The sequence below is a fragment of the Antechinus flavipes genome, chromosome 4, assembly GCF_016432865.1.
Source record: "Antechinus flavipes isolate AdamAnt ecotype Samford, QLD, Australia chromosome 4, AdamAnt_v2, whole genome shotgun sequence".
Taxonomy (NCBI): Eukaryota; Metazoa; Chordata; class Mammalia; order Dasyuromorphia; family Dasyuridae; genus Antechinus; species Antechinus flavipes.
The window spans coordinates 78,201,298-78,223,404 of NC_067401.1; the positions used below are offsets into that span (position 1 = coordinate 78,201,298).

Consider the following 22,107-nt stretch of genomic DNA (forward strand, 5'->3'; position numbering starts at 1 on the left):
GTATAAATGCTAATTTGTATTTCTAGATTAAGTTCTCTAATAATAATAAAGAAAAATTTGTTAAAATTAAAATTTACTTTGAAATTTCATTGTGTGAAATTTCAGCACCCAATGCTTCTTTAAGTATGCTTTTCCTTCTGTTTTCTTTTGGAGTTTTGTTTGAGAATGACAAATTTAAAATATCCTGACGATTCATTAAGGCATTTCAAATTTGTTACCCACACTAGTTTTGGCACTGAACAGACAGATGTCAAACTTGTGTATTCTGCCATTCTTATAAACATCTTTTCTGGTCTCCTAATGGTTAAGGGACAAAGGGAAATGAAAGATCCTACTAAACACAGGTACAATTAAGAAGGGAAGGAAGGAAAAAAGGTGTTTCGTGCTTTACAAATAATATCTCATTTGATATTACAAAGAATCCCAATTACAAAGAAAATTTTAAGTTTTTTCATAAATCTGCCAATGAAATTCAGTGACCTGTGGGAAATCATACTATTCATCCAGGAAAGTAACAAAGTCACATTAGTTTTTTTTTTTTGTTTGTTTGTTTTCTTTTCTTTTCTTTTTAAAACATATGATTAGAACTTTAAAAGTTTAAGGACACTATTTCACATATTAATATAAACACAGTAGAGAAGCTATTTCAAAAGTTCCACATAGAAACATTTGAAGCCAGATCGGGCAAGTGTTAACAATTGCATTCTATGATTTCAGGTATACAAAACCCCTTGGATACAGTTTTTCTTAACATTTGATTCTCACACTATCATTACCTCAACCATTAATAAGAATTTGGTGCACGGCACTGGGCTAGATGAAACTACAAAGTTTCATAAACAAACAAGTGTGCTGAAATATACAACATTCATTGAATTAGACCTGGTGACACTGCCATTAAGTGAAAAACATCCAACACTTCAGAAGTGAAGGTTTCTCTTCTCCATCCAGCACCCCAACTTTAGGCCTGTTGTATACCTGTTACATACAACTAATAGTTATTTCAAGAACCTGTCGAACTCTCAAAACAAAAGTCACAATCTTAACCCCCAAAGATCTTAGGAATCAAAATGAAGGAACATAGAGGATTCATGAATATCCAAATTACCAACTGTAGAGTAGGAAGATGAGGAGAAAGGCAAGAGTCGTCCTAATTAAAGGCTAAGAATGACTTTTCCAAAGTCAATTTCCAAGAAGAGATAGGAGTGTAGAGATAGCTATCAAATCCAAGTTCTGCTTAAAATTGGGCAGGGGCCAAGGATCCCTATTCACAGCATCAGTAAATTAAATTAATACGCTACTATTGATCGAAAAGTTAAACTTTTTTGAGTTTCAACCAGTGCAACTCCTCTGTAAATTCCAGGGTAGGGGCTCGCTTCCCCCGGCGAGGAGGTAAGTAGGAAAGTGCAGGAATACACTCGCAGGTCCCCGAATCGCGATTCTTCCCCCCCCTCCCCCCGCGGTAATCTCCAAGGCTCCCGAGGCCTCCATCAGACAAGAGGTGAGAGCCTGGGGAGGAAAGTAAAGAAGGGAGGCGCCGGCCCACCTCCCAACCCCGCCGACACAAACAGGTGGGGCAGAGGCCGGAGCAGCCCGCAGGAATGGCGGCGGAGGGGGGCAAGGAGCCTTCCCCGCATCCGCTAGCCCCCCCGCTGGGCGCCGTCCCAGAAAACAAACCCAGGCCTGGACCCCCAATACCTTCCACCCCTCTCAGACGCCCACTCTCGTGTTCACTCTTCCGGAAACGCTCCGCACTCACCGGCATCATTTTGGATCCGAACCGCATCGAAGCGGGGGGCCGGGCTGGAGACCCCGCCCGGTGAGCGCGGAGACACGACCCCGAAGACCAGGATTTGGCCCGGGCTGGGGCCGGGGACGGTGGGGCGGGGGAGGCCGGACCTGTTGCAAGGAGAGGCGAATGGTTCAGGCCGACGGCGGCAGCCACACGGAACCTACCGCCCGAGAAAGGAGGCCTCCGCGCCCCCTCGGGACCACCCCCTCCTGAGTGGCAGCGCCCCCACGCCGCGGCTTTGTCTCTTCAGCGGCTCCGGCGGCTCCAGCAGCTCCGGCTCCCACCTCCGCTCCGAAACCCACTAATCCCGGGGCCCGCCCCGGCTCCGGCCCCGCCCCCGCCCAGCCGCGCCGCTGGCCCCGCCCTACGTGATGGGAGGAGGCGGAGCAGAAGCAGCGGCACCTCGGGGAAGGGGCCTATGGGCGCGCGCGCGCCCCCGCTCGCGAACCTCAAATCAGGGCGGGGAACGCGCCGGGTTTCAAGACAAAAGCATAGGGGCGAGAACGCGCCGTGGAGTACAGGGGGCGAGAACGCGCCGTGGAGTACAGGGCGCGCGCGCGCCGCCGAGCGCAAGGTGAAGGGTGGGGCAAAGCGAGTGAGGAATATGTGGGGAGCGGCGCTAAGGGCGCGCACCCCTGGGCCCGGGAAGTGGCGCGAGCGCGCGCAAGCTCGGATTTTCTGGGCGGAGCGCCACAGCAGCTTGATTCCACGCCCTCCCTAAACGCCGAGGAGGGGCCGTGAGTGCAGCTGAAGCCGTCCTGCCTTCGGGAGCACCTACCGCCATTTATTTGACCCTGAGTGGGACCTGGGACAAATTAAACGTGTGGTGTTTCCCTGGATTCCTGGAGAAGCTATAACTTCTCGGAGTGCCTAGGAAGCGCGACACCCCGAATAGGGGCTCCTCTAATCCTGCGTAATGTACCCCAACGGGCAAGCTCCTGGAGGAGAAGAGGTAGGAAAGACCCCCTTGCGGGCCAGGGTCTCCTCAGAGCCTCCTCCCCGAACGGAAGAACCGCGAAAAGGCCACAGTTACTCGTAACATTCCCAAGAGGGGAGTGGGTTTCAAGTGTCCCCGGTTAGTCCTCTGGGGACACTCGGCCCCATTTTCTCAAAGGCATATGTGTCCCATTTCCATGAATGATCCGTCTGGGAGCGGTGCCCCAACTTGGCTCCCTTCCCACCCGGGGAGTGCCACCGTGTTCCAGATGGGGACATTACACCGCGGTGGGAGGAACAGGCTAAGTCAATTACACAACTTAACTGACCTGAAGTACCGGGACTGCCTGCCTCGGTCTTGCAAAAAAGGAGACTTTTGTCTCTGCCAGGAATGGACTTGGAGAGCTCTTCCTGGAAAGGACCTACCTGATTGTTCTAGTTTGATTTTTTTTTTTCGCTGCCCCAGGTGCTAGCAAATGTTTAACGCCCACGACGCACTTTTTAAAGTTTTAATCTCCATTATTAACATTTTCTTCATCACTTTCTCAAGTCTAGACAATCAAAGAACAATAAATTACGCCCGGATTTGGGGGAGTTGCCAATTTCTGAGGTGTAAATTCTCACACTGAGCTTAGCTAGTAAGCGGATTTCAACGGGTTTCTGAGTCTAAACCTTATTCTTAGTGCAAAATAATTAATGCAGACTTTCAGGGGACTAAGTCTCATACTAAAGAACTACGTTGCAAAAAAATGAGATAGTGTCTTATGACATATCCATGTTGGTTAGAAAAAAAGTATTACCTAGACCATCTACTAGTGTGACTATGGGCAAATCACTTACCCTTTTACCTTATCTATGTAAACTAAAGAGAGAAATAATATGTTGCCTCACTGCCTTATAGGATAGTGAGACAAGCAATTTTGTAAACCCTCAAGTGCCTTATAAACAAGTTGTTTCTCCCAGCTTTGAGCTGTGAAAGTAGTACAGTCAGCTTCTGAGCCAGGAAGATCCCAAACCTTATTGATGTAGTTATTTCCTCCAATTACAAGCTATATCTATATTCCCCTCTCTCTTCCTCTACTTCCCATAAATTCACCATGGGAATCCATACAAAGTGCCGAGGATTTTCATCGTGAACTCAACATTTGTGGAACTTGAGGGCATAGAGAACTGGCATTGGAGTCAGCAAGAACTTAGTTTAAGTCTGGCCTCTGGCACTCACCAATTGTGTGTCATGTTAAGGTTCCAAACAATTTAATAAGACTGTAAGTTACACTGAAGTAAAATAAGCCTCCCTGGTACATGGAATCATCTCATCCAGTACTTTCCTGTCAAAAGTCCTTACCCTTTTGCTGCATAAAGAAAATGATCGCCGACCTATAAAAGCATTCCAAAATGCACAGGTCTGACCAGGAGATGCCCCCTGCTGAAAACCCTTAGTGATTCCCCATTACCTAAAGCACAAAATAGAAATTCCCCCATATAACTTTTAAGCTCTTCCACAATCCAGGCCCAATCTATTTCCACACTATATTCCATTATCTGCACCTTGATCTTAATTATCTCCTACCTTCTTTTACACATTTGAAAAGGTTGGTCTCGATACCTGGAATTCTTTTTTCTTCCTGTTAAGATCTTTCTTATCTGTTGAAATCTTCCCTAAGGCCCCAAGAGAAATTTCCTTAAGAGAAAGTGTTTTTTCTATCCCTCTTCAAAGTTTCCTAGAGCATTATGTTTGGTTTTCCTCACAAGCTCTTCACACACTCTTAGGGTATACCTTATACAGAAGGACAGACAGACAGACAGACAGATATAGATAGATAGATAGATGGTAAATATATAAAATAGATTAGACAGATATAGATATATATTATCTATATCAAAATTGAGCCTCACAGGCTCAATGCAAATATCTCTCCAAATGATTCCTAAATATTCAGATTCAGAATCTCTTTCCTGAACATTAGTACCCCATCATTAACTGTCTTTTGGATACTTTTCTCCTACATGTGCAATATTGTTGACCAATTTTATCAGTCATGTCCAACTCTTTGTGACCCCATTTGGGGGTTTTCTTGGCAAAGATGATGCAGTGATTTGCCATTTCCTTCTCCAATTCCTTTTATAGATAAGAACTGAGTCAAATAGAATAAATCACTTGCCTAGGGCCACACAGCTAGTAAGTAAGGCCCCATTTAAATTCAGGAAGATGAGTCTTCCTGGTTTCAGGCTCAACATTCTATTCACTGTACCACCTAGCTACCATATGTCTAATTAGTCTCCCAAATTAGCATCCCCCAAATAGAACTCATTATCTTCTATTCTCACCCCTGAACCTACCTGCCTTATTTCAGTTTCTATATAATCAGTCCTAAACTACTTTCCTCTATTATCAATGCCCACCCAGATTTCCAGCTCTGGAATCATCCATGACTTCCTTCTTCAACCTCATGTATATTATATACTAATAAATAATGTATACTACATAATGTAGATACCAAGTAAATACATTACATGTGTGTAGACCTATTCTGTATGTGTGTGTGTGTGTGTGTGTATGTATACACACATATTTGGATGGATGGATGGGTAGATTTATGGATGGAGGGAGGGAGGGAAGGAGAAATCTCTAGCATTTAACACTATTGATCATACTTTTTTCTTGGATCCTCTCTAAATTCTGATTTTTCCTTTTCTTGGATCCTCTCTAGACTCTTGATTTTTCCTGTCACAGCTCTCATTTTGTCCTTCTCATGCTTAGCTGACCTCTCCTTCTCAGACTTCTTTTCTAGATCATTATTTCATACCTAAAAATTGTGAGTATGCCCCAAGGTTCTGTCCTAGGCTCTATTTTTTTTCTCTGTAGAGTCTCTCATCTTTTAATCTCATCAATTCCCATCGCTATGCAACTGATTACCAGAACTATATATCTAATCATAATTATTCTCCTGAGCTCTGGTCCCACACTACCAACTGTCTTTGGAACACTTCAAGGTTTTTCATATAGACATATCAAACTCAACATACAAAAAAGAACTTAGTAACTTTCCGAAAAAAATGTACCACTCTTCTAAACTTTCCTATTATTGTTAAGGGCATCATTATCCTTCCAGTTATCTGTTTTCAAAACTTTGTTTTTTAATCCTATATTCCTCACTTACCTTATATAAACCTGTCATGCTTACCTTCTTTCTACCACTTTCATATACAACTCCTCCCTTTTCTACTCACACAGACAGGCATTATCTTAGTAAAACTCCCATTACTGCTCTCCTTGACTATTTCAGTCATCTTCTAATTGGTTTCTCTGCCTCTCGTATCTCTTTACTAGTCTAGTTCATTATTTCATACAGTTGCCACACTGATTTTCCAACAGTGCAGATCTGACCATGCTGCATCCTACTTAAACTCCAGTGACTCCTTATAACCTCCAGAATAAAATGTAAACTCTTGTAATAGAAAGTTCTTAATAATTTGGCCCTATTCTACCTTTCCAGATTTATAATTCAGTACTCTCCTCTATGCACTCTCTACCCTAATCAAATTACCTACTTGCTTGTTTCTCATACACAGCCCTTCATCTCTTTGCCTTTGCAGAGGGTATCCCCAGTGTATAAGATGCACTCTGTCCTCACTTCTGCATAATGGAAATCATAAGTTCCTTTTAAGACTCAGCCCAAACTAGAAACTGGAAAATGAATGGATGCCCATCAATTGGAGAATGGTTTAGTAAATTATGGTATATGAATGTTATGGGAATATTATTGTTCTGTAAGAAATGACCAGCAGGATGAATACAGAGAGACTTGGAGAGACTTGCATGAACTGATGCTAAGTGAAATGAGCAGAACCAGGAGATCATTATATATCTCAACAACGATACTGTATGAGAATGTATTCTGATGGAAGTGGATTTCTTTGACAAAGAGACCTAACTCCGTTTCAATTGATCAAGGATGGACAGAAGCAGATACACCCAAAGAAAGAACACTGGGAAATGAATGTAAACTGCTTGCATTTTTGTCTTTCTTCCCAGGTTATTTTTACCTTCTGAATCCAATTCTTCCTGTGCAACAAGAGAACTGTTCGGTTCGGCACACATACATTGTGTCTAGAATACACTGTGATATTTTTAACTTGTATAGGACTGCTTGCCATCTGGGGGAGGGGGTGAAGAGAGGGAGGGGAGAAGTCAGAACAGAAGTGAGTGCAAGGGATAATGTTGTAAAAAAAATTACCCAGGCATGGGCTCTGTCAATAAAAAGTTATAATAAACAAATAAATAAATAAATAAAAATTAAAAAAAAAAAAAAGTGCTACATAAAAAAAAAAAAAAAAAAAAAAAGACTCAGCCCAAATGCTACCTTCTGCATAAGTCCTTTCCTGGTATCCCCAGTTGCTAGGGACACTCTCCCCAAGTTTACTTTATATCTCTTTTGCATTTTACTTGTTTTCTCTTTAATATTGGGAGTCTACCTCACTCTAATTGAAATACAGAGGCTCAGACTTCTTAACTGAGATTAAATAGAACTATGAGGTAAATGTAAATATAAGAGGGAACAGCTAGGTGTTACAATGGATGAAGTGCTGTCCTGGAGTCAGGAGAACCTGGTTCATATCTAGGTTCAAACACTTATTAGCTGTGTGATCCTGGTCAAGTCACCTAATCCAGTTTCCTCATGTGTAAAATAAGCTGGAAAGGGGAAATTTCAGTATATTAGTCAAGAAAACTCCAAATGAGATCACAGAGAATTGGCCATGACTGAACAATAAAAAAACACAAGAAATGTTTGGGGATTGGTTTGATAAAACAGTAAAACAAATTAGTTCAAAATTAGGCATTCTAGTAGTAAACCAGCCCACTGACAGAATAGCTGAGAGAAACTAAAATGCTGAGAGAAAATGACTAGAGTGGGAAGAGAGGAGAAGGAAAAACAGAAGTTTACAAAAGCATGTCACTTGATCCCAAAATGAGATTTCAAACTTTAAAAAGTCAGAATATTTGAAACTTCTCACTTGCAAATATGAGTGTCCCTAAAATAGCAGTGGCTGACAATAGCACTGCATTAGGAACTAAGAAACATGGAAACATACTTTCCTTGAGGAAAGTACTTTAGAAGGCTACAAGGAACCTATACCTAGGGAAAACTTCATGGAAACCCTTTAAGAGAAGAGTGGAGTGGAAAGACTTCTTTCTAGCAACTCAGAGCTAATATTTACCACTTTATTACATGTGTTCTCTAACCTTGAATCCACTCTGTAAGAAAACATCTCCCCAGCTTGCCAGAAGGGAGGGGGAGACTATTTTATAACAAATGCTATTACTGTACTTCCTTAGTAAATATCCATTTCTTTAAAAATAATAAGTCTGGCTGACTGATATCAATTAATAATGAATAGGAACCATACTGGTTGGAGCTTATAAGTGACAGCATTAGAAAACTACCCTTGTCCATTAAGGCTACTCCTAAAACCCTGAGGGGAACAGTAGCCAGAAATGCTCTGAGAACCCAATCTATTATTCTGTAGATTGAGAAAGTACGCATATTTTCTTCTCTATTAGAATGTAAGATCCTTATTATATAACTCAACAACGACACTGTTTGAGGATGTATTCTGATGGAAGTGGATATCTTCGATAAAGAGAGCTAATTCAGTTTCATTTGATCAAAGATGGACAGAAGCAACTACAATACTGTAACCTATTCAACATGTAAAGGACTGCTTGCCATCTGGGGGAGGGGGTGGAGGGAGGGAGGGGAAAAATCGGAACAGAAGTGAGTGCAAGGGATAATGCTGTAAAAAAAATTACCCTGGAATGAGTTCTGTCAATAAAAAGTTATTTAAAAAATAATAAAAATAAATTTCAAAAAAAAAAAAAAAAGAATGTAAGATCCTTGAGGGCAGGGACTTTCACATTAATTCCCCTACAAATACTCTGCATTTGTCATGATGCAGCGCACTTAGTCAATGCTTAATAAGTACTTGCTATTGGTTATCCAAGCAGTTACTAAGTCTTACTGATTTTACGTATTCGTTTTTGCACGTTTTCTTGTCTATAATCCCAACTCAACCTCTACTCAGTTCAGTCCCTTTCTGATCATTTGACTGCATGATTGCAGTACAATGGCCAGTTTCTTCACTCCACTCTCTTCCATCATTTAAACAGTTTAGAAACTGGCATTCTTAAAACACAGATCTATGTCATCTTCCTCCCCCCTGCCCAACCTACTTCTAACACTAAATCAAAAATATTCAATGATTTTCTGTTGGCTTTAAGATAAAATACTGTAATGGGCTGAGGCTTGAGTTGATGCACTGAGGTCCCAAGCACATGAGGCTAAATAGTAATTGGACCATACTCTATTAATATATAAGCTTGGAGAAAGAATGGCCCCCACCCACTCTTTGTGCAAGTCCTGATGTGTTGTATAGGAAATGACGATTTTGGTGGGTGGAGGCAGGGGAGTGGAAAAGGAAGGGGAGGAGATGGCTCAGTGGGTAGAGCACCAGCCCTGAAGTCAGGAGGACCTGAGTTCAAATCCAGCCTCAGACACTTAACAATTCCTGGTTGTGTGACCATGAGCAAGTCACTTAACCCCAACTGCCTCAGCAAAAAGCAAAAAGAAGAAGAGAAACAAACAGAAAAAAGAGAGAGAGAGAGAGATCTGAGCTCTCCTTTCCCCTTACTTTTCCACTCCCCTGCCTCCACCCACCAAAATCGTCATTTCCTATACAACACAACAGGACTTGCACAAAGAGTGGGTGGGGGCCATTCTTTCTCCAAGCTTATATATTAATAGAGTATGGTCCAATTACTATTTAGCCTCATGTGCTTGGGACCTCAGTGCATCAACTCAAGCCTCAGCCCATTACAAAAAACAAAAAATTCTCATATGATCCTTACACAGTCTGGATTCCACCAGTGTTTCCTTACTTATTTAATGTTATTTCATTTATACTTTTGAAATAGTCCTTTTATTTCCTGCCTCTAGGTCTCTGCACAAATGGTTGCTATTTTGGGAATATATTCCCTCCTCATATCTAAATGGCAGAATCCTTAGGTTCCTTCTGAGTACTATTTAGATAACAGTCCTATACAAAACGTTTATTGATCCCTCCATTTGTCAATTATCATCCTTCTTTCACCCTTACTCTCTATTACCTTGCATACTTTGGTAAATACTTCATATTTACTTATTTGTGTATATGTTGTGCCCCTTTCTTCCAAAAAAAAAAAAAAAATGAACTCCTGAAAGGACAAGAAATTTATTTTTTTTTTCTTCAATCCCCAACACAGTGGCATGCCCATATTAATGCTTAATAATTTTTCAATAAATTAAAAGTTTCTGGCTCTCTGAGTTCATAACCTTAACATAATCCATGACTCTTCACTTTCATTTGTGTATATTAAGTCAGATATCTATAATATCACTTTACAAACCTAAAAGCAGTATGTAACTGTCAGTCACATTATTCCACTCTCATTATAAATAACCTGTTTAATGATCAGTAGGATGATTTCAGAGAGTCCTAGAGAGACTTATATGAAATGCTAAGTAAAGTGAGAAGAATCAGAAGAACATTATATATAGCAACAAGATTATACAATGATCGATTCTGATGGACATGGCTCTTCTCAACAAAGAGATGATTCAGTCCAATTCCAATGATCTTATGAGGAAGAGAGCCATCTGCACCCAGAGAGAGGACTGCGGAAAATGAATGTGGATCACAACATAGCATTTTCACTTTTTTGTTGTTTGCTTGCATTTTGATTTCTTTTTCTTTTTTTTTTTTAAGTTTTTAATTTGATATTTCTTGTGCAGCATGATAATTGTAGAAATATGTGTAGAAGAATTACACATGTTTAACATATATTAGATTATTTGCCATCTAGGGGAGGGGGTAGAGAGAAGGGAGGAAAAAAATTTGGAATACAAGGTTTTGCAAGGGTAAATGTTGAAAATTACCCATGCATATGTTTTGAAAATAAAAAGCTTTAATTAAAAAAATAATCTGTTTAAAGTACAAGTCCGACCATATTACCATATCAAAAATTTTCTTGGAATTACTGTTTTCCTATAGAATAAAATAAAACTTACCATTTTAGGGCTTCCCCAATTTGGATCCTACCTACCTTTCTAGTTTTGTTTTATATTAATCCCATTTATACACTTTATATATTCAGGTCAAAATGTATTACCATCACTTCCTTAAATTTAATACTATCTCTCTCCACTAAGTATTCACACTCAAGTAATAGATGTTAAGTTTGGTGACCTTCATATATAGTCTACATGAGTAATAAGTGTGTATATGTGTCAACAACAACATGAAACTCTCAAAAAGGATATGTACTCTTAATTCCTTATAAAATGTGAAAACTGAAATCTCTCAGTAATTAGCTCTGATCCCTTACCCTAATTTATTAAACAATGTAGAAAAAAATCCTTTTCCACAGACTTCCCCTCCCTCTTTGTTTGCCTCTGTCTCTCTCCCACACATGATTGTATGTTTCCAGGGGTGTATATGTACTGTATATGTATTTACACATTCTTCAGATTCTCTGTATATGTTCTCTTTATATGCTTATATATTCTCTATATATTTCTATATATTTACTTATGTATTCTTTATGTACCATATATTTGTATGTTCTCAATATGTTTTCTATTATATATATATACATATCCTATATATATCTCTATATATACATATATACATGTGCACACACACATATATGTATGTATAAAAGTCTAATAGTCTAAGCCTAAAACAACTTCCTAACTATCCTATATATTAACAATAACAAGAAATGAAGACAAATAATGTCTCACCTGTGAAAAAAGTCTCCTCTAAACATTACTGGTCCTGCTGACCTCTTTAAGTGTGGAAGCAGAGTCCCACAATTCAGCTTGCTCTGGATAGCAATCAAAATCCAAGAATTTTCTTCATAATATTTCACAGAAAGATAAAAGTTAAAATACAATTTTCAGGAAAGCAGTTCTCTTAGTTCTTACTCTCTCTTCACACAGTCTTTCTTCAACTACCACAGTTAACTTTCCAGGATGGGAATTAAGCTGCCAGCTTTCTCAAGATTCATTCTCTCTTAAAAATAGCAGTTAAATTGTAACTTCCCAAGATTCTATTGCTTCTTAAAGACATAGCAACAAGAGTCGTTGTAAGAGAGATTATTAAAGCTGGTGTTACACTATTTATAATCTTAAAAGGTACTTCCCGCTCTGATTTGGGCATGTCATTATGCTTATCTTTCTTCAAGACTCTGCTCACACAAATCTTTCTCTGATCCTCCCTCACTGTATTAGGAAATGAATTTTTCTTTACTTTACATATATTAGGGATGTTACCAAGGCTCTGAGGATACCTGGTACATGTCTCCATCTCTCTACTACATTTCCACAGGGTTTGAGGGCAAAGAGCTTCACACTTCCTTAGGGAGGGAGGCTCTACAAAGTGGTTTTTACAGAAGTGTGTTACAGATTCCACATCATTTATGCATCATTTATATTCTGGTTGATTAGACACATTTCTTGTAAAAATTTATATGAGAAAATTAAAAAGTCAGGGAGTGCAACTTAAAGGAAGAAAAGGGAGGAAGAAGGAAGCAGAGGGAAAAAAATGGTTCTAGAAGTCAGAAGCTCCTAGGCCATCATGCATCATTCTTTATAAACCTTATAAACATGCAGGTCTTCTCCACGTGAAGGTTTTTCACTTTTGCTGATATTAGGCTTTGAGGCATGTATGTTCCAGCAATGTTGTAAGTACCAAAGCTTTCTCCTATGCTTGCCGTGACTTTGATCTTGCTTCCTATGTGCTCCAAAAGCCATTTGAGACCTCACTCTTCACAGAGGAAGAATCAGCAACCAGATCCTGAAGACTCACTAGTCCAGTGTTGATGAACAACCAAGACAAAGAGATTTAACACTTTTCTAGTTATCTTATGAGTAAGTTGTTAAACCACTGTTTCTTACTTCCTGAGATTAGAGGCTGGGCTGATAGCCAAGTCATGGGGCCAAAAGTCAGGTTTGATTCATAACCTTATATCTTCTGGGGTTTGGGTAACAGGTGCTAAGAATATTTTCTTTTATTTTCTTGATATTTCCCTTACATTTCTCTTACAAGTAAATTACCCCTCTTTGTGTTACTATGATGTGATTAATATGATTAATATTGACTGGTCTTAGAAGGAATCTGAGAGGGAAAATGAGGGCCTGGAGCAGTGATTTTGGTTGTGGGTATGTATATGTATTGTGTAGATTGACTTACTTTTTTTTTTTCCTTTTGTGAGGCTTTTTCTTATTTAAAGAAAAAGTATAATGCACTTCATGTATTGAGCTCTCCTTTGTAACAAAGAAAAAGAGTTAAGCAAGACCAATCAACACAATGCATGTAACATTTGGAGTAGTCATTTGAGTATGTAACAATTCTTATGTGATCCCAAAGAAAAGGTATTGTAATCTCTTCCTTCTCTACTAAGAGATTCATTTACAAACTTGGTCCCTTGGTTCAGCTGTCAGACTAGCCCATATTCTAGTTAGGCTTTACCTAGCCTAACTAGGGGTTAGGCTTTACCTCAGAGCATCAAAAAATAAAAAATTACTTATAGCTACATTTTTCTCATATCTATGTTCTCCTCCAAAAAGAGAAAGTAGAAAGGTTCTCAGTGTACAGTATAACCAGAAATGGGTCACTTATTTATTTTCTCCACACAGAAAGGAGATGGAATCTTATATGCAAAGAAAAGCAAGCAAGCCAGTTTGGCTGGATAGAAGAAGATGAGAAGGGGACTAATGTATAAATAAGTTTAGGAAGGTAGGCAGAAACTAAATTGTAAAGAGCTCTAAAAGCCAATGCCTTGAATGAAGCTAACATGCTGAATTAAGTGGAATTTGTATTTGTTACTCTCAAGAACCTCTGATGGCTAGTAAGAGCTCTATTACTTTCTCTATAAAGCAGAGCTAAAATAATTTAAAATCTAGAAGTGAAGAAGTCTGCTTTGAAATTACCTGGCAGAGGAAATTGACTTGTAGAATATAATACTTTTAAAAGCTAAATGGAAATAAATACTCAATGCTATAATAACTCAATTTATGTAAACCTTAAGGTTTACAAAGCACTTTGATCGAAACAACCTTGTAAGGTAGATAGGGAAGCTATTATTATCATTACCATTTGCAAAATGAAATTCAGAGAAGTTGAGTGATTTGACTAAGGCAATATAGCTAGAAAATGGTCATAGTTTTAGAACAGAAGATCCCTACTAGATGTCATCTAATCCAATCCCCTATTTTACAGATGAGGAAACTGAGGCTTAGAAAGATTGTAATTTACAAACCATTCAACAGGTAACAAATGGGAGACCAAAGCCAAAACCTCAGATGAAGTCATCTGACCCTAAACCAAGTATTCTTTCTATCAAACCATTCGCCTTCTTTGACTTTCTTCTAAATGTCTTCTACTGTCAAAGTTCTGAATGTTGAACACACTTTTAAAAGTTTTTAAGGGTAGGTAGGTGGTGCAGTGGATAGAGCACCAGTCCTGAAGTCAGGAGGACTCAAGTTCAAATTTGACCTCAGACACTTAACACTTCCTGGCTGTATGACCCTGGGTAAGTCACTTGATCCCAATTGCCTCAGCAAAAAAAAAAAAAAAAGTTTTATTGATAAACCTCTGTTCTTTAGTCCATTAATTGTGTTTAACTCTTCATGGCCCCTAAGAATGATTTGCTATTTCCTGCTCATTTTAAAAATGAGAAAAATAAGGCAGAGTTAAGTAACTTGCTCAGGTTCGTGTAGCTAGGAAGTATCTAGAGCTGGATTTAAACTCAGCTCTTCCTGACTCTGGACATTGTGCTCTGCCCACTGTGCCATATAGCTGCTCTGACAATTAAATAATAGAGATCTGAACATGAAGCATAGGAACTATAACTCCTAAGAATTTAACACTTTTGCAGGAAGTAAGAATACTTCACAGTAAACATTGGAGTACAAAAGGACAATTTCACAGAAAGATTTTTCACAGGCTCATCTTTAGTCATTTTTCTTTTGTTTTTCTTTCCTTATTTGCACATGTTGAAAGAAATAGACGAAATCTCAAAAATTCTGTGTACTATGATGCAGACAACACATGGATCCTTTATTATCTGTCCCCAAATTCCAGCTTCTCTTCAATGAAAATCCATGGAACAACACTAATTGCCTTTAAAGTGCACTTGCATATAAAAAGAACTTAATATGTTTGCTTTTTTATTATAGCTTTTTATTTACAAACATACGCATAGGTAATTTTTCAGCATTGACAATTGCAAATCCTTTTGTTCCAACTTTTTCTCTCCTTCCCCCCACCCCTTCCCCCAGATGGCAGGTTGACCAATACATGTTAAATATGTTAAAATATAAGTTAAATACAATATATGTATACATGTCCAAATAGTTATTTTGCTGTATAAAAAGAGTTGGACTTTGAAATAGTGTACAATTAGCCTGTGAAGGAAATAAAAAATGAAGGCAGACAAAAATAGAGGGATTGGGAATTCTATATAGTGGTTCATAGTCATCTCCCCGACTTCTTTCCCTGGGTGTAGCTGGTTCAGTTCATTACTGCTCTATTGGAACTGATTTGCTTCATCTCGTTGTTGAAGAGGGTCACGTCCATCAGAATTGATCATCATATAGTATTGTTGTTGAAGTAAATAATGATCTTCTGATCCTGCTCATCTCACTCAGCATCAGTTCATATAAGTCTCACCAGGTCTTTCTGAAATCATCCTGTTGGTCATTTCTTACAGAACAATAATATTGCATAATATTCATATACCACAATTTATTCAGCCATTCTCCAATTGATGGGTATCCACTCAGTTTCCAGTTTCTGGCCACTACAAACAGGGCTGCCACAAACATTCTTGCACATACAGGTCCCTTTCCCTTTTTTAAAATCTCTTTGGGATATAAGCCCAGTAGTAACACTGCTGGGTCAAAGGGTATGCACAGTTTGATAGCTTTTTGAGCACAAGAACTTAATATTTTGATGCATTTGTCATGTGAATAAATAAAACTGAAAGACGGATGAGGGAGGAAAAGTGGATAAGTTGAATTGTTGACTTCTGGATTCCTTGCTGTTTTTTTACTGCTTGTTTTCACAAATGCCTTGCCCTGAAGGGAGGGAGGCAAGGAGGGACTACAGCTGGCAATTTGTCCTGAAACTAATTCCTGGCCAATTGAGATTTCCCTGCTGCCAAGTTGCTCGTTTGTTTATGTTGGGTTTTTAAAATAACAGAAACATGAAACCAAAGCAACCTTGCCAATGCTTTGGTTACACATTCCCTCAATCTCTCAAAGCTCTCATCTAACTCTCAAGTTAATCATTTTCTTTCATTTTGCCATTCCAAGTTTCAGTTTCTCCTTCCTCCCATCTGTTTCCGCTGTGCCTTCTCCACCCCTGAATTGGTATTCAACTCCTTTTACAAAGGAGATAAGACAAATTCCTATTATCTGTAATTGCAGGGGCGTGTAGCACCTATTTTCACATTCTTTCTCTTATCCTCGACACCTAGCACAATTCCTAGTGTACTGCAGACCCTGAACCATCTTAATCTTGGATTTTCTACTTCACAAAGAGGTAATAAAAGAGTTAGTGCTGGAAGGAGATGTACAGGAGGTATACACATGCCTAGGAAAAGTTGTATTCAAATTAGACTATACGTCTGCATTATGGCTTACAACTGACACCACGAGCAGTGCGATGGATTGGATGAAATTCTAGATTTGGGATCTGAGATCTAGGTTCAAATCCAAATAGTTTTGCAACTATAGGATCATGAACAAGTCTTAAACTCTCTGAGCCTCAGTTTCTTCACATGTAAAAATAGAGATAATAATAGTAGAGATATCATCCTTGAAGTGTTGTTATAAGATTTAAATGAGCTAATGTATGTAAAATATTTTGCAAATTTTGAAGTGCTATATAAATGCCAGTTATTATTATTATTAATTATTGCTTTTTTCTCCATAATCAGGGACATAGGAAAAATCAGTTAAATAAATTATATTTTATGAAAAAGAATCTCTGAAGGTCCACTAATCCAAGTTTCTACTGAACCAATAATATTCTTCTAGACTCCTGCTGTCTACTGATAAGGTTAATACTAATTCATTGATAATTTTGAATGAGCTGACATTGACCCAATTTAGATTGTTGAGAATACTATAATTCATTTCCAAATGCTTCAGATGTTGTTATTATTTTTGTTAAAATGCCTTATCACATATTACCCAGCAACCTTCTATCACTATCTTGTCTCACTCTGGCTCTCCTCTTTATCAATGCAAACCTATTTACATGGACAAGTGGTTCTATTATTTTACATCTTCTCCATCAGATTGTTTCCCTCTATCATCTTCACACTCTCATTTATCTTCCATTTCTCCTCAACTACTGGCTATTTCCCTATTGCCTATAATACTTTAAGTGGTATATAGCCCTTCATCTATAAAATGAGATGGAGGGGAAAAAAAAAAAGCAAATCACTCCAATATTATTGCCAAGAAAACCCCAAATATGGTCATGAAGAGTAGGACATGACTAATCTACAAAACAGCAATAGTGTCAGATTTATTTACTCATCAACTCTAACTAACAGAAGACTGGAAAAGACCTCAAGAAACATTACAATAATAATCTTAGGCAGTCAATCAGTCAACAAACATTTATTAAGAACATATTATGAGCCAATATTGTGTCAAGCTTTGGGGATAAAAAGAAAGGCAAAAACAATGACCTTGCCCTCGAGAAGTTCATGTTATAATATGGAGGATAAGAGAAGTTCATGTTATAATATGGAGGATAACATGTAAATAACTAGGAATAGAAAAAATACTTTCAGAGTAGATGGAAGGTAATCTCAAAGGGAACATATCAGGGGCTGAGAAGACTGAAAAAGATCTTTTGCAAATGGAATTCTGAAAGAGGGCCGCTAAGAGGCAGATAGAGGAGGGAGAGCATTCTAGATATAGGAGGCAGCTTATGCAAAATCAGAGTTAGGGGATGTATTGTTTAATCTTATGAGTTATTTTATAACTCTCCCAAGCAGAACTTTAAAGTTTGAAATATGAGGCTCATTTAGATTTTTCTCTTGAAGGGTAAGCTTGTTGTCATTAGGTGGAGAGTATGGTACTAAAGGGCCTTGGAGCTAAGTCCTTTTCCTCTCTGAGAGGGATTAGAGGAAAAAGCTCAATCCAGTAAGCAGAGTTAGACGTATCATGTAAAGATCATGACTGTACCCTCTTTCTGGTTGATAAGGGGAGGTGAGGAAGTGGAACTCATTCCCATTGACACCTCCCAGGTACAAATGAATGAATAAATGGTCATTTGTCACCACTTATTCATTATTCTTTTAATGTAGAGACACTCTTAAATATGACCTCACAAGTTTACTTCCTGTCATACTCAGGTAATGACTACAAAAACTGAAACTGTTCTTAGACTAAAGATAACAGAGATTCAGGAAATTAGAGGATTTTGATAAGTGGTGTTTCAACCAACATTTTGTCTAATCTATAATTACTTAATTTTTCTGACTGATACCCAAACTGCAAAAGGCAGACTCCAATATTTTAAGATGTCAATGGATGTGTGATATCAGTGACGTGATTATTTCCTCTGATGTCACAGATTGTATGATTTTCCATCCTGTGCAACTTTGATACATTCCTTCTATAATTCTACTGCAAGATCTCCTCAGTATGCTGAAGCTATTCCTTATGTTCTTTCAAAAATATATGGATACCAATAAAGCATGTGGTCTGCCCATTGGTTATCTCTTATGTGACAGGCTCATTTTCCAGTAACACTTTTCCTCAATATCATCTTTTACCCCATTTGTGCTGTGTAATTCTTCACTTATCATGTGTTATGGTCTATTCATAACTCTTGTGTATCTCTCTATTGCCCTTCAGACTATCATCAACTGTGGTATTCCCTGACACAGCTATAGATCACCAAAAGACTATTTTTTTATTGTGCTCTTATTTGGCAGACATGTTAAAAAGTTCATCTCTCATCTGTCTTTTTGATAACTGATTATAAAAAATTTTTCAACTATAAAAATTATTTATGAGTGTTGAGTAACACTGGGAAATAACAGTGAAATTATGTAAGTTCTATGGTTAAATAGAACCAAGAGGGAAACCACCCACTGGCAACTGACAAAGAAAGACCCAGAATTAGAGAATAAGCTTTTATTTTGTACTGTGCCATTTGTATGTTCTAGGTGGCTTATTTTTTTTAATAACTTTTTATTGACAGAACCCATGCCAGGGTAATTTTTTACAGCATTATCCCTTGCACTCACTTCTGTTCTGATTTTTCTCTTCCCTCCCTCCACCCCCTCCCCCAGATGGCAAGCAGTCTTTTACATGTTAAATAGGTTACAGTATATCCTAGATACAATATATGTGTGCAGAACCGAACAGTTCTCTTGTTGCACAGGGAGAATTGGATTCAGAAGGTATGAATAACCCAGGAAGAAAATCAAAAATGCAAGCAGTTTATATTCATTTCCCAGTGTTCTTTCTTTGGGTGTAGCTGCTTCTGTCCATCCTTGATCAATTTAAACTGAATTAGCTCTCTTTATCGAAGAGATCCACTTCCATCAGAATACATCCTCAAACAGTATCGTTGTTGAGGTATATAATGATCTCCTGGTTCTGCTCATTTCACTTAGCATCAGTTCATGTAAGTCTCACCTCTCTGTATTCATCCTGCTGGTCATTCCTTACAGAACAATAATATTCCATAACGTTCATATACCACAATTCTTCAATTGATGGGCATCCATTCATTTTCCAGCTTCTAGCCACTACAAACAGGGCTGTAGGTGGCTTATTTTGTATGTATTGTGTTTCCAACAAAGGAGACATCCTTTATTTTATCTAAATGAGGGAGTTAGAAACATAGCAGAACAAAATACTTGTATTGAGCAAAAAGAAATCTTATTGTATTTTTTTCAGAACATTAAGAGATGTGAAAAAGGTTAATATGGAAAGAGGAGGAAGAATTCAAGAAAGGAAAATTTAAGAAAAATTAGAGAGATATTGGAAAATTAGATTCAGAAAAGGGGGGAAGTGACTTATAGGAAAGGATTTTGATTATTTGTGTAGATCTTGCTTGATGTGGAACTCTCATTCTCACTGTCTGGGTTAGCTCACTCACCCAACATGGTCCTCAAGCTTGCAGATCTGTAGTTTTCATAGGGGACAATACCCCATAACTATATCTTAAACATCACGTTCTCAAGATTCTAGGAACAATTTTGGTATTGAGGAATATGCATACTTTTATTTGCTACTGTACCTCCCAAGCCCCAACCAGTATGTTTCCTATTTATACATAATCAGTCATTGTAACACCATCAACAATTATAACATTTACTCATTAGGACATCAAAACAAGAATAGTTACTACATTTATTCATCAGAAGACAAAAGTGAGAATGAATAAAGGTTTGCTAAGTGCTATGTGTCAAGTACTATGTTAAGTGATAAGCATACAAATATGAAAGAAAGAGTTTCTGCACTCAATGAGTTTACAATCTAATGAGGAAAGACAACACACAAAAGGAAGCTGGGACAAGTTGGGAAGATTTGTGATGGATAAATCCAAAGATGTTCAATCACAGGGAAAATGAAGAGGTAGCTAGTCAGTATCCCTTTTTAAGTACAGGTTGGGGGAGGAGCTCTTCTTGTCTCCCCCCCATTTCAGAGGGGTACAAAATACAAAAGAGAATAATCAAACATTAGTTACTTAAGAGAAGACAAATGGAGAAATAATATTTACTTATTTACTTAATAAAAGGTCAGAGCAAGAATCACCAGAAGATGAAATTCTATTCATAAATCTGGCTCATTATACTACCAAAGTCATATCCACTGTTAAACATAAAACATTTAGTTAATGACAAATCAAAATGCTGATTACATCCAGAACTATTTTGGCATATAGAGGGGAGGATGAATATATGGATCTAGAAACCTCACAAGAAAGCACATGAGTGGGAAAATTTTGTATCATGTGTTCAAGGAAACTCACAGCTCTGGATTACCCCTTACTGTCCCTTCAGGAACAATCTATATCACACAAAGCTGTTTTTCTGCTAACTGCTTTCATTCTGATTCTCATCACTCTCTTGCTATTTTTATTCCTGAAGCAATAAAATAATGATAAAAGTGCAAAAATATTTGTAGGAGCTCTTTTTGTAATGGCAAGGAATTAGAAATAGAGGTGATACCCAAAAATTAGAGAGTGGCTGAATGAGTTGTGAATGTGAATATGATAGAATACCATTATTCTATAAGAAATGATGAGCAGGTAGATTTCAGAAAAACCTGTAAAGACTTACATAAACTGATGCTAAGTGAAGTGAGTAGAAGCAGGTAAACATACACAATAATAGCAGCATTGTAGGATGATCAGCTATGATAGAATTAGCTCTTCTCAGCATTAAGATGATCCAAGACAATTCCAAGGGACTCATAATGGAAATTGCTGATTACATCCAGAACTATTTTGGTTTGGGGTTTTTTCTTTCTCATAGTTTTCCCTTTAATTATGAATCTTCCTTCACAACATAACTAATGTGGAAATATGTTTAACATGATTGTACATGTATAACCTATATCAAATTGCTTGCTGAATTGGGGAAGGAGTAGAGGAGAAAAGGAGAAAAAAATTGTTCAAAATCCAACAAAAATGAATGTTGAAAACTACCTTTACATGTAATTGGAAAAAATACTACTTAAAAAATTAAGCAGTAATAAACTTTTTGTTCGCAGTGGGGCACTGAGAAAAATGTTACATTTTTTCAATGAAAAGCATTTTCCTTAAGCCAAAGAGGGCCAAACTTCTCATATCTACAAATGACAAGGAACTTCCATTTTGTTAAGTAGCTGCAAGCCTATTTTCAGAGCAAAGCATAGTTTTCTGTAAAACAGATACATAGCCTATCTTTTTCCTTCTGTCTTATTGTCTCAAACAAGAAAGCACAACAGAGAGTGTCATAGGCTCTCCTGAGAGGTTTCCTCTCTCAAAGTTTTTCATGGCAACAGAAAGCAGTAAGATTATCCAAGCAGCAGAATTTAGCTCTGAGCCAATGAGCTTTCACAGCTTTTCTCCAGCCATCAGCAAATCAATGTCTGTTACAATCAGCAAGTTATCTGCAAAACAGCTACAGAATCCACTGTTAATAATTTGAAAAATGCAAATTAAAACAGCTCTACCTCACACCTAGAGGACTGGCAAGGGTGATAAAAAAAAAAAAAAAAGGAAAATAGGTGCTAGAGGTGCTATGGGGGAACAGG

General features: G+C 38.1%; 1 protein-coding gene and 1 long non-coding RNA gene across 2 annotated transcripts in view; one reads left to right on the forward strand and one right to left on the reverse strand.

Moving 5' to 3' along the window:
- TP53BP2 (tumor protein p53 binding protein 2) overlaps positions 1–2,059 on the reverse strand; it is a 65,603-nt gene extending 63,544 nt beyond the window's left edge. Inside the window, exon 1 of the mRNA XM_051993377.1 lies at positions 1,760–2,059. Within this exon, the coding sequence (XP_051849337.1) occupies positions 1,760–1,786 (27 nt within the window). The 5' untranslated portion in view covers positions 1,787–2,059. The remainder of the gene's footprint in view (positions 1–1,759) is intronic.
- A 159-nt stretch (positions 2,060–2,218) lies between these two features.
- Positions 2,219–10,108, forward strand: LOC127559525 (uncharacterized). The gene is made up of 2 exons (XR_007953157.1): positions 2,219–2,744; positions 6,326–10,108. It is a non-coding gene; the product is annotated as an uncharacterized LOC127559525 (long non-coding RNA).
- The last annotated feature ends 11,999 nt before the right edge of the window (positions 10,109–22,107 follow it).